The 13,499-nt window shown below is 39.6% G+C and overlaps 1 protein-coding gene and 1 pseudogene across 15 annotated transcripts in view; both read left to right on the forward strand.

Annotated features, from left to right (window-relative positions):
* LOC141578737 (MFS-type transporter SLC18B1-like) overlaps positions 1 to 13,499 on the forward strand; it is a 489,075-nt pseudogene that overhangs the window by 420,247 nt on the left and 55,329 nt on the right.
* Positions 1 to 13,499, forward strand: part of TOX3 (TOX high mobility group box family member 3) — a 352,097-nt gene that overhangs the window by 335,389 nt on the left and 3,209 nt on the right. For all 15 annotated transcript variants that reach the window (XM_074370750.1, XM_074370753.1, XM_074370751.1 and 12 more), the window contains 3 exons: positions 4,502 to 4,771; positions 8,808 to 9,035; positions 10,618 to 10,698. In XM_074370750.1, the coding sequence (XP_074226851.1) occupies positions 4,502 to 4,771; positions 8,808 to 9,035; positions 10,618 to 10,698 (579 nt within the window). The remainder of the gene's footprint in view (positions 1 to 4,501; positions 4,772 to 8,807; positions 9,036 to 10,617; positions 10,699 to 13,499) is intronic.

A 13,499-nucleotide genomic window follows, 5' to 3' on the forward strand; every position in this document is an offset into this window, starting at 1 on the left:
TGGAATCGGGAAAGGAGTCGAAAGAGCTACCAGCATTCAGTCCTTAACGTTGGATGTGACAATAGCAATCTCATATGACCTACTGGTTGCTTTGCTTTTCAGTGATCATTGGTAAATCTTTCAAGACTTAATTTTAGTAAGTGAAACCTAATGACTTATAAAAATGCATTAAATTTCTTAGGGCTGTATCTACACTTAGAAGTTTCTTTCTCATATCATTGCTGGCAGGAAAAATTATGAGCTGTTTTCGAGGAGTATGTATCAATCATTCTTGCCTATACTTTGTCATAGTAAATTCATTAGTCCATCTAAATTTTGTTTAATTAGAGTCATATTTAAAAGAATCACATGGCAGTTTCTAGTTTTTAAAGATATGAGCATTGATATATTGGCTTCTCTGGCCTGGCACATAGTAAGTGCTCAATAAATGCTTTTCAACTGAGCTGACATCTTTCTCTTTTTAAGTGGGAATCCAAAGTTCAAAGAAATGTCTTTTGAAGGTTACTGTTTTGTTTTGTTTCAAGGGGAGGTTATTAAGATTTACTTATTTACTTATTCATTTATTTATTTTTAATGAAGGTACTGAGAATTGAACCCAGGCCCTCATGCATGCTAAGCATGCACTCTGCCACTGAGCTATATATACTTTGCCCCCGAAGTTTACTTTTTTTAGTAGAAAATGATTGGAGCTATTAAGGATCACCAGGTTCCCCCAAGGAAGTTGTTCATAATCAGTGGCCCTAAAGGAACTCTAAAGAGATACTTTCTCCATTAATCTTCTGACACTGTAATCTTCACACATAGAAAGTTATCAGATGACTGTGGACCATGGTAAATGCTAGCACATTCTGATGCATAGATTATGTGGTTTAGAGGTTACTTGAAAATCTTTTAGAGGTCTTTGGTGTACTGTCCTGTGGGGGATAAGAAAGGTGGGGTCAGCATTGTTTGGATCTGAAGACCACGTAGGTGCTCTGAGTTTTGGCAAGGCCTCGGCCCACCACCAGCGTTCTTCAGAAGTGGTTTCTGCACTGTCCCCACTGCAGAGAGAGCCAATTTCTAAAAGTTTTTTAATTTAATTAAATAATTAATTAATTAATTTTTAGTGAAACGTTGTGAGGAATCTCAATTTATAAAACAAATGAAAATGGAGTTGCTTTGCTTATAACAGGGGATGGTGGTGGCCGAGAGCTCAGAGCCCCATTCATCTCTCTCTGTGTCAGTCCATGCTTCCACCTTGGGGGCCCTGGGCTCCCTAGCGCATTTTTTCTTCATCAAGCAATACCACCTAGCCCCGGGCTTAGGGGATCACTCCCATCTAAGAATGGGTATAATAGTGTCTAATTCAGAAAGTTATTTAGAGGATTGAATTGGAAAACATATGTTAAGCTTAGCATAAATCCTGGCACAGAGTGAACATATATATCATAAAGGCTCCTTTGTCCTACAGTGACCCTTGGCTGTCTGTCACCAGGAGCTCTCAGGCAACCAGGTCCATAATAAAGGCATCCATTGCGGGTGAAATTCAGGAGGTGCTGATAAAGCCAAGAAAACTAACTTCTTGGCTGTGAGATTGATCTGAAACACTGTAGGTCTGGGATGAGTCAGCCGAGTATCCACACGTGATGTTCACGGGCCTTGGAGTAAAGAGAGCGAAGCAACTCGGTTAATGAGAAAGCTGTGTAAATCATCATCGAATTTCATGGCCATGCCAGTTAACTAATTTATTACTATACAGTCAGAATTCAGATACTCTGGAGTTGCCTGGGGATATTTTAAAACATTTAGATTTAAATAAGTCCGAAAGGACTTCTTAAAAGCATTCTGAAAGACGTATTTGGAGACTAAAATTAAGAATAAAATAGCTTAATTCCCAGTAGTTGGCAGGGATGGGAGTGATGCAAGCAAGCCATGGTGGAATCTTCATAGAACATGGAGGTGTGGACAGTCAGCCCAAATTTTTCGAAGAGAAATAGCTGAATGTGTGACAGAATGCTCATGAAAAGCAATTAGGACAGACTGATAACGTAAAAGCCACGTTTGTGATACAAGTCTGTAGCAGAACACCAGCCAGTAGAATATAATGTTTTAGGAGCAGTGGAAAAGAATATTGTCAGTGAGACAAGGAAGAGTGGGGTTGTTCTGATACGTGTGACACATTTCCCCAGGATTCGACAGGAATCTGATAACTCAGAAATTATTACAAAATGGAAAATTGATATATTTAATATTAAACCCTAGGAATTAACTACAGACCAGTTTAACTACTTGTATCTCTTCTTTTTAGTTTTTCCTAACTAAAGTGTTTTCATTTTTGTTTATTTTGTGTTGTTGTAAATGGAAAAAGTTAAGATGCTCCCCTCCTTACCCCACCAATCCAACCCCGTATAATGTAACCATTGTTTACATATTTTTTTAAACAAAAAGGGACTGTACTCTATAACTGTGTTGCAACTTACTTTTTCACTTACGATATCTTGCGTATCACTATAGATTGGTGGTTCTCAACTGGGAGCAGTTTTGCCCTTCGGGGGGCAATGTCCAGAGACATTTTTTGATTGTCATGACTGAAGAGGGGAGGGAGGTTGCTACTGGCATCTAGTAGGTAGGGGCCAGGGTTACTGTGAACATCCTGCAATACAAAGGACAGCTCCGATGGCAAAGAACTATCTGTTCCCAAATGTCAATATAGCTGAAATTGAAAAACTCTGTTCTAGGTCAGTACACATAAATCTAATGCATTGTTTTAAAAAGCTTCATAATATTTTGTCGTATGGTAGATCATAATTTATTCAACTAGTCTCCTATTGATAGCTATGGCTTCTTATTTAGTGGTGTGATCATATTTAATATTAAGAAACCAAATGCTCCAAATTATAATTAATTTGTTTCTTTAAAGAGCAAAAAGAAGCCTTATCAGAAAGACTCAAAAGAGGAACAGTTAAGAATTCATAGGCTTGTGTATAAAATTAGATTCTGGGTCACTGTGAGTCAGGAGAATTTGGTTTCCATAAAATCACAGACTCACTCTAAATTGACAAGTCTGACAGCAAGTCATTTGAAAAGCATGTCTTCATTTTTTGATTCTCTGGAATTAAAAAGGAGATGAAGAAGAAGAAAAAGAAGAAGAAGAGGCAACAGCAACAACTCTAAAGCCCTTTATATGACTGCCAAAAACAAAGAAGGCTACTTTTGAAGTGACGGCAGTGGTTTTCAGAGAAGCTAATTCTGATTATCTCTACCTCCTCCTTATACACATTTAAAAAAATTCATTAGTGCATTAAATCAGGGTGGGTTGAACAGAAGAAAGCAAAGCAGGTTTAAGAAGAAAAAAGGGATATCCAATTCTAAAGACATGGAATGACTTCCAGATGCTGATGACAATGTAATTCAGAATTGGGATGACCCTCTGGTTAACCACAGAGGGTTTTACAGAGAGGGTGCCCTGAGGCAAACAGATGTTTGCTCTGTGCTTCTCTGGCCCATCCTCTCTCTATGTCCTATGCCTTCCTGGGAGGATGAAATAGAGAACTGATTCTCCCCTTCTCACAGAGCTGGGGGAAGGGTAGGAACCAGAACTGTGAGCGAGGGATGGCAGACCAGTTGGTGAGCCTCCACCCTTTTCTTTGTCATCACTGTCCTCAGTAAGAAGCAGAGTTGGACATTTATCTTCCCTTGGCCGATAGTCTTTTATTCCATTTAGTTAAGTCATCCTCTGATAGCTCTGCAGAGCAATAGACTGGGACAGATAATTTGGGCTTTGTGCTTTTGGCCTTTTCACTTTCTGGCATGCGTCCTTATAGTTAATAAATTAGTAGAGACCGTTACCCTGGGATAAGTCAGATCGCTCAAAATTGCAACAACTCAGATCTGTCTCAGGAACTGCTAGCACTATAAATTAGTTGATATTTTAATTGAGGTATAATTGACATATAATATTGTGTTAGTTTCAGGTATACAATATAATGATTCGCTATTTGGATATATTGTGAAATTATCACCTCAGTGAGTCTAGTTAACATTAGTCATCATACAGTTACCAAAAAAAATATTTTTCCTGTGATGAGGACTTTTAAGATCTACTCTCTTAGCAGCTTTCAAATATGCAAATGGTATTTATTTATTTATCATTTATTGAAGTATAGTTGATTTACAATGTTTCAGGTAGGCAGCAAAGTGATTCAGTTATACCTAAATATAGCTATTTTTTTCTGTATTCTTTTCCATTATAAGTTATTACAAGATATTGGATATAGTTCCCTGTGCTACACAATAGGTCCTCGTGGTTAATCTGTTTTATATATAGCAGTGTGTATCTGTTAATCCCCAATTATTAACTGTAGCCACCATGCTGTGTATTACATCCCCATGACGTATTGATTTTATCACTGGAAGTTGATACCTCTTGACCCCCTTGACCCATTTCATTCCCAGCCCCCGTGAGTGCACTGATGTTTGGGAAAACTAAAAGAGCGTCCCCCCATCGCTGTCGCCCCTCTAGGATCAGAGCCACACTCAAGTGTCACAATACCGTCAGGACCCCTCCCTGATCATGAGGTCCATCGTCCACATGACAGATGCCGCTCGCTCTGGGATCATGCCTCCTGCCCAGCTCACCACCATCAACCAGTCTCAGCTCAGCGCCCAGCTGGGGTTGAATTTGGGAGGTGCGAGCATGCCCCACACGTCTCCTTCACCTCCAGCGAGCAAATCGGCAACCCCCTCCCCTTCCAGCTCCATCAATGAAGAGGATGCGGATGAATCCAACAGAGTAAGTTAACTGCCTTTAGAATATAACCTACACTTTGGGATCACCCATGCTTACATCTTTGAATTTCATCGTCACGGTATTACCTCCTTTTTCTTCCTGGATTGAAATAGCGTTTAAATTTATGACAGTTTGATTTTTTTTCCCTTCACTCTTTTATATTTATTTCTTATCTTTGGAAAATGTATTAAACTGGAAGTTGGGAGATCTGGCTGCTCCTACTAGGAGTAAGGTATTGAGCAAGCCACTTACAGGCATAATTTTCCTAATCGGCAAAGAGGAAGGCTTGCACTGGACTTTTCAGAAGTTCTCAGCTGCTCTGATTCTTAGATGATGTCCATGCGGGCGTGTTTCACCTAGTTAGTCAGCTAACCTGCAGCCACATGTGACAGTCTTGCACCTCTGATGATGCTTATTGCTTAGCAAGTTTCTTTCACCTTGCATCTTTGCTTTTGTCGGGGAAATTATATATTATTCAAATAGACATTATTCAAAGTAAAACCTTAGTTTCAGGCTTTTCTGAAGGCCTCGAAAAGTATTCTATTTCATTCAAATTACTTATTCTAGGTGCACAATTCCTCATTCCTCATTCATCAGTTATGCGTCGTACACCTACTCTGTGCTTAGCATTTTACCTGGTTCAGGTGATACAAAGATTTACAAGAGAATTACTGCCCCTGGGACTTCCCCTTGGGAACATGTGGCAGTGTTTAAAGCTAGTGCCAGATGTGATTAGTGGTATAATTGATGTATCTGGTGTGCTGAGCCCATCATCGATTCTGCTTAGGAGAGTGATTTGAGGAAGACTTTACTGAGAAGGTGATGTTTGAATTAGGTCTAAGAGGATACATAAAAGTTTGTGATGCAGAAGAGAGAGGTCAGCATTCTGGGAGAGGGAGCAAGTGGAAGTACATGCCTGTTTATGGGTATTGCGAACAGTGTGACATGGGGAAGGAAAGAAACAGGAATTGAAGAAAGGAGTGGCTGAAAGGTGGGAACATTTCCCCTGCTGGTAGTTGAGAGCTGATGAGTTATTTGCATAGAGGAATGGCATAAGCAAATTTATGCTTCAGAAATATAACTTGAGCTGTGTATAGAATGTGTTCCAAAGAGAGAGACCAGAGAGAAGATCCTTTTATGAAGTGTTCCCTTTTATTTTTAACGAAGAAAGGAATGAACAGGAGGTGCCAGATTAGTAAGATATTCAAGAAGGAGAATCACTCGTTAAGGTTTGCTGATCCCCTGGAATTTGGAGGAGTAGAAGATACACCAGGTTTTAGTTTGGGAGCCAGAAGGGATACGGGTAATGAGAAGATAACCCGGAAGGGAGGATTGTTTTTTGTTTGTTTGTTTGTTTTTCCCCATAGGGAGGATGAGAGTTGGACATGGTAGGGGCTGGATTTGAGATGCTTCCATCTGAGTCTAGAACTCAGTCCGTTGGAGATGAAACTATAGATTTGCGGGCCCTCAGCACATCAACATGAAGACATAGAAGTGACCAGGATTTCTCAGAGTGTGTAAGGAGCAAGCCAAGGCCAGAACCTCGAGCATCACTTATTTTGACCTTGAGCATCATTATTTTTAAATAGAAATGGAAGAAGAGGAGCTAGGGAGGTTTGTGAGTGATAAAAAGAGGAGAAATGTTGCAGGGATTTTCAGCAGGAACGTTTGGTCCACCCCGTGATGTGAGCACCCCACTGCACACAAGGTGGGGAAGTGTGCTGCCAGTCTCTGCTCACACTCACAAGGGCAGTGGGGTGAAGTGGGAAATAATAAAGAAACTTAAGGGATGTGTATGAGATACAGCTGACTATTACACAATTCAAGTGGATTCCTTTCACTTCACTCAAATTCCCACTGATCGTAATACTTACCTCTGTATCAATCTGAAATTGTCCCGTCTGATGAGAACCTTTTATGTGACTCCTAGCTTGTTCCATTTTAAGCCAGGGTCTAGGTTTTGTGTAAAGACAAGGAATCCAGTTTATCAGCGGCTTAGCTGAAAAAGGAAGATTAACATTAGTGTTGATTATGTCTTTGGGGTAAAGCTATTTCACCGTTTTTCGCAGCCCTTTGAGTCAGCTATGCGGAAGTTTCTTTCGGAGAATTAATTCTGAGCTTTTATTTAAACTGTGAAATTCCTCATTTCGGGTTTATTCGTAAAAGGTAATGACGATTAGGTCAGGTCGTGGTTATCCAAGAAAGACGTCAGAGGCTGTCAACATTTGAATGTTGTTTTGCAAAGAATGAAATTAAACTCCTCTTCTTTGGAAAAAGCTGTACTGGAAATTACTTTCATCTTGCCATTGGTCGGAGTATTGTTGATGCAAACAGTGCCAAATTCTCTTCCAAGAAAAGAATAGAGTTGTTTTACTCAATAAGAAAAATCTGTGTCTATATATTTTTTCTTGTGGCTAAAGTAATATTTTTTCACTGAAGGAAAACTTGGCTCCAATTGAAGCTCTAACCGAAAGACATCTGACTCCCTTGCAAGTTCAGATTCATTAACTAGAATTTAACAAGTCTCGCTTAGTCTGAGGATTTAGAAAAAAAGGCTATGAGGTCTACAGAATTTTATTGGATTAATTGTGTAAGTTATAAAAGACGGCATTTAGGAGGAGAGACGAGATCTAGCTTAACACCTACTGAGGTCTGTAAACTACTTGTATAAAGTATGAGTGTGGTTATCACTCAAATAATGAAAACAGTAGGCCCACCAAGAAGGAGGCTGCCAGTTTCCTAACACCAGGAGGGTTCAGAGCTCTCAGAATTACTTATCAGTTTCCTCGCTAAGAATTCCAGTAATTGGGTTAAGTTCCAAATGACCCTTCTTCAGCAAGTAATGATGTTCTTGGAAAATTTGAATTAAGATTCAAGACTCAAGGCCATTAAAAGCCAATCTGTTAGTAACTTGAATCTATCTCTGTTGATCTTGCCTAAGGCTGGCTTTTAAAACAGATTTTGTCAAACACTGCAGCGTTCTTGATGAAGTTAACTGCAGAATTGTCTTCAACAGAGTCATGTTATAATCTAAGGGGGATAAAACAAGGTTAATCAATCATTTCCCCTGCTTTTCTGTTGAGTATGTTTTTGATTGTTGAAATTAGATGCTGGTAGCAGGTGAATATTGGAGCTCAGTGGTATATAAATTTGGGGAACTGTACCCATGTTATTTCTATAGTTTTGATTTCGGACAGCGTGTGATTTTCAGAGAGTGTGAACCTCTGTATGTCAGTATTCTTGTGGGCAGGGTTACTATATGTAATAATAAATGTCTTCTTATTAGTCTTTTTTTAGCCTTGGTGATTTTAAGTATCTACTGTTGCTGCTGTTTGACAGGTTTTTAATTTTATGAAGAGTATCAATTTCCTTTCTAGTTCTAGTTAGAATTTTGACATTTGTACATTTCCTGTTATCCTATTCTTTAGAAAGTTTTCATTGTTTTAAGAAATAAAGATGACCTTTCCTTTATTGTGAAACCTAGGGATTATAGCAGATTTCCATTTGCATTTCCAGAGACCATCAGCAAAGTAACATGTGGTAAAATTAAAAAAAAAAAAAAAAAGCCTCAAAAAAATCAATTCAGACTGATCATACATATGGTATGTGTCTACAGCAAGGGACCTCATTTAAAATATCTGAATATGATCAACATCCTGAATATTATTTAAGTTTACTTCTAAAAACCTCTGAAAATGTAAAATATTTTGTTTATAGGTACGTATGTAGCATGGCATATAGAGAGCGAGCATTGCCTGGTACAGAGTGTTCTGTTTTTCATTACTCATAATTGCTATTTAGAGCATATGTTGCGAATGTATTGAGGATACTTCTGGGTCTCATTAATCAATGTTCTAAATGCTAATGTCTGCTGTCCAGTTAACTCTAAGCAAGTTTGCCCCTCCCCCGCTTTTGGGGGTGATTCATCTGTGCATGATGTTTAACAAAACCTTAAAAGAACAATTGTAAGCCTGAGTAAGTCTTTCTGCATTCTCGGCCAGTACATTCTAGGCAGTGAATTTTCTTCCTGCTTTTACAGGCCATTGGAGAGAAAAGAGCTGCTCCAGATTCTGGCAAGAAGCCCAAGACTCCAAAGAAAAAGAAAAAGAAAGACCCCAATGAGCCACAGAAGCCAGTGTCAGCATATGCCCTGTTTTTCAGAGACACACAGGCTGCAATTAAAGGTCAAAACCCCAATGCCACCTTTGGAGAGGTCTCAAAAATCGTAGCGTCTATGTGGGACAGCCTGGGAGAGGAACAAAAGCAGGTGAGGCCAAGATCCGTGGCAGCCGTGTTGTGAAACGTCATACCAGAATATTCCTTACCCTTTTCCTGAGTGATTGCTTCTTGATATGATTGCTTCTCATGAAAGCCTGTCTAAGCGATGGCATTAAAAAACCCAAACATAGGAGTCCAAACCACTCTCCAGTTATATGGCTTTCTCAGTTCCCTGAAGGGTGCGTGTTCAGAGCCCATTCAGAAGAGAGTTGGAGGAGATCCAGGCAGTATCCTGCAAGCATCAACTTTTGATGATCATCTTTTCATTTGAAATAATGTGGAATTTTTTCCCCCTTGGTTCAAAAAGGGCACTACAAAGGAATTAGGTCCATCTTGCTTGCCTTTCTTTGATCATCTTTCTGAACCCTTGTGCTATCCTGGTGGGTCTCCAAACTTTGAAGCTGTCTCTGCGTGTCTCATTATTGTCCTTGGGCATTTGAAATTTTATTCCAAGTTCATTTGAAAGCTCAGCAGTATGAGAGGTATTGAGAGATTAGCCATGCTGGTGGGAGATACTTTCTTAAGGTCTAGCCTCCCGTCTCTCCCCAGGCAAGTCCTCCACACCAATGGAGAGAAGAATGACTTCCTCGGGGCTCAGTCCTCCCCTGGCTCCTTGCGTGAAACTCCAGTGACTATTCAGAGGAGTGAACTATACACATCCTTAGAATAATAGACCCCTGTTAGTAATAAACCAGAATAATTGTTTCAGGAACTAAGAGTGAAAAACCCTTGGTTTTCTTTCCTTTTCTTTCTTTCTTTTTTTTTTTTTTTTAAACAAATCATGGATTCATTCCTACTCACTGCTTACCTTGGGATGGGGCAGCTCTAGAATTTGCCTGTTTTTTTGCAGTGAGCTTCATGCTATATGCAGCAGACTGATTTTTCTACCCCAGGAATGTAATCCCAAAGCTGCATCTAACTTTTAAATTCTGGAGGAAAAGAGAATTGCACTTTGGTATAACAGCCAGCCATCAGACCGCTGTTAAGAAAAGGAAGCCCACATCATGTTCAATATATTGGGATTTGTTTATGTAGCCCACTGGTCTCACTAATGGATAATCTTTCATCTTTTACTATTTCTGGCTTGTTTTCCTCCAAAAGAAAACCCAGGTTGAAAGGCCTCTGTCTTGTCTGTCTTCTCACACTCTCTCTATTGTTGGTTTTTTCATCCTCTGATTTGGTACAGTTTAGCCATGTGTGTGAGAGAAAGAAGACACTGATGGAGAAACTCGTTAACTTTCTATCGTTTAAACCATTTGCCGCAAATTTCATTCTTGTTGCCTTATTCACAGCCTGAGCATGAGGTCCTCAGCCGTTACTCTTAAGAAATCTGTGCTGCAACCTGAAATCTTTCTCTCGTTCACCATAGTTAACATCAAAGTTGTGCTCCAGCGAGGGCGGCGGGGTGCTGTTTTGTTTTAATATCTGTGTGTGTATGTTTCCGTTTAAAAGTCAAAGCCGCGGAGACCAACTTTATAAGTGAGTTCTGTTGCAACCTAATTTGCACAGCAGTTATTTTATGGCTGCGAATTTGTATGCTAAAGGTGGTGCTAATTGTGGTCTTTTCATAGGTATATAAAAGGAAAACGGAAGCTGCCAAAAAAGAGTACCTGAAGGCCCTGGCCGCATACAGGGCCAGCCTCGTTTCTAAGGTAAACCCAGACCGGGGCTGCCAGTCTCTGAGAGAATCACAATCTTGAAACAGCCTTGGAGCATTGAAAACAGAAATGCAACTCCTCTTAGAGTTGATTAAAAAAAAAAAAACCACACACATCTTGGACAACTCAGAAACGTATTTGTTCTCAGTAGAGATCACCAGAATGATGGCATGAAAAATAAGAGTTAATTTAAGCTGCAGAATCTAAATTGTTTCCAAAAGATCCACTGATCTCTATGTATGTATGTTGAAGCTATTTAGACAATTTTTTTTTAGTATATGTATACTTTATTTCTAAGTGGAGGTACTGGGGATTGAACACAGGACCTCATGCATGCTAAGCATGTGCTCTACCACTGAGTTATAACCACCCCCCACTTAGGCAAATCTTAAACAGCCTCTTGTTCTTTCTTCTTTTTGGGGACTGACATCTGTGGTAATGTCCTCTATTGAAACTGGGAGGTATGGCTGGCATTTTTGGATATCGGATCATAAATTCTCAATGGTTACATTATTGTAATAGGGGATGTTGCATTTTCTGACCAAACTGTTCCACATCCTATAAATAAATAAACCTCATGATTATTTAAGATAAAATTATGCTCCAAGTACTTTTAAAAAAAGACATGTATACATGTTTTATACATGGAGTATACAATGGACTCTGATGTGTTATAAAATGCACCAGTATCCCAAAGCAAATGTCTTTCTGGATTATTATTACCTTGATCCAGAAGGAGCATGAGCTATTACCTTCTATTTTAACATTTAATTGACTTTGTCCTTAGCCTCCCTAGAATTTAGAGAGGCTTTGGGGAGGATAATTTGAGCTCATGTTCTTGCTCTTGCTGTATCTCCTCTGGCAAGCAGAGATTCCGTTTCATTGTCAGTGTTTTTTGCCTTAAAGTACCACATAGGGCCTCCAGGCATGGTCAGTGTTGCTGGCAAAGCCATTTTTAAAAGGTTTATCCTTTTTTCTCTTCTGCACCTGAGTTGTTTCTTCCTTATATTAAGATCTATCATTGGCATGTGCTCAGAAGCAGATCCAGAGAGGTCCTCCTATCTTTGACAGCTCTTAGGACACTTCCCACTTCTTGAGAAAGAAAACATTCATGAGGTCAATAGCAAAGCCTTTTCTGAGACTCTGGAAGACACACACTGAGAGATACACCCATTCTGGATGCAGATTTGCACGTTGGTAGCAAACAACTGAAGGTGTGGGCCACAGATGTTAAGAACTGAGATGTATGTGATGGCTAATTAGACAAGTGACATGAATAGAGTAGCAGTGTGCATGTACTTTTTAAGTGGACCATTTATTCATTCATTTACCCAGAAGCAGGTATGGGTGATCTTCATGCATTAGAGCATGAATAATTGACCATACATGGATTTAAGCCAAGAGCCAGTAACTCAAAAGGCATTCTAGAAAGAGCATCCAGGACTGGGCTCATTGGGTCTGTGACTGATTTAGAAGGGATTGTTTAAACATTTTACATCAGGTACTAAAATCCGGATTCAAAAACGTTTCCAAGTGGAATTCACTGTCTCCAAAAAACCAATAGGATGGAATTTAAAAAAAAAAACAAAACTAACATATTGTTTGTTTGAGGGGTTTTGTTTTTGTTTATTCATTAGGTAAGTGCAGTTGAGAGCACTCTAAATTTATAGTCAGAGATGTGGCAGACAGCTAAAATAGTCCTTGAGGTATGACTTTAGAATAATTTCAGCCTGAACCCAGTGTGAAATGGCTGCTAATCTGGTGATCTCACAGGAATCAGCACCTAATCCTACAGCTTGATGATGAGACCATCTCTGAAGTTCTCTCTCTTTTTTTTTTTTTTTTTTTGGTCCCCGCAATTTAAGGGGGAATGATGACTAATTGAAGGCCCCTCCAGAGGGTTGCCTCCACACCTGAGAGTCAAACCATATTCAAATAATCAAAAGAATCATGAAAGTGAGGATTTGGGGGCATGTGATTTGGGTTCTCAGATGTAAGCACCATCATGTAAGGGGAGCCTAAGTTTGGTCTCTGTACCCTGGATAGAAGCAGTTGTCCAAGGAGTGAGATTACAGGGAGGAAGATTTCAGCCTCAACATTAGAATAGTAAACAGGGCTGCATCACATGTCCATTTAACTTATGTCTCTCCATCCGGAGCCTAGGACTCCCTGCCTTAAGATGTGACTCTACTATCACTTCCAATCTTCACAACAAAATTAATAGAAGCTTAATATTAAGCCCCAAGGGAGTAGACCTGGCAGGCAAGTGGGACCTCTTCACAGGGAACCAGCCTTTTCCATTCTCCACTCGGGGGCATCTTAAAGGCACAGTGGTGTCATCGGCCAGGTGTCTATACATAGACTTCCTTTGTAGTTTCATCCTTAAGATTGGCTTGGTGATTTTTAAATATTCGAGTACATAAAAATAATGTTCATATTTATGTGTAGAAAACTGTGTATTCTACTTAGTGGGTGATTTAATGGTAACCATGAGTATTTGCAGGTTTCTTCTTACCCAAGACTTTAGAACATGACCCTCCAGTAACATGCAGCCCCCTTGGGCTTTTGTACAAAAAAGGGACAGAGAACCGTCCAGTGATGGATGGAGCTTTTCACTGGTAAGGTGCTCAAACCGAAACCATCAGCGATGGCTTTTCCTACTTTGTGTGACTCTTCTTGTAAAGTCACTCCTCAGATTTCTTCTAATGGTAGATTTTATAAATGTGAGTAATAAAAATGGAGACGTACACATTCAAAATCATTAAAGAGAGTGGATGGCAGCTTGATGCCTCCAA

Source organism: Camelus bactrianus, chromosome 9, assembly GCF_048773025.1.
Source record: "Camelus bactrianus isolate YW-2024 breed Bactrian camel chromosome 9, ASM4877302v1, whole genome shotgun sequence".
Taxonomy (NCBI): Eukaryota; Metazoa; Chordata; class Mammalia; order Artiodactyla; family Camelidae; genus Camelus; species Camelus bactrianus.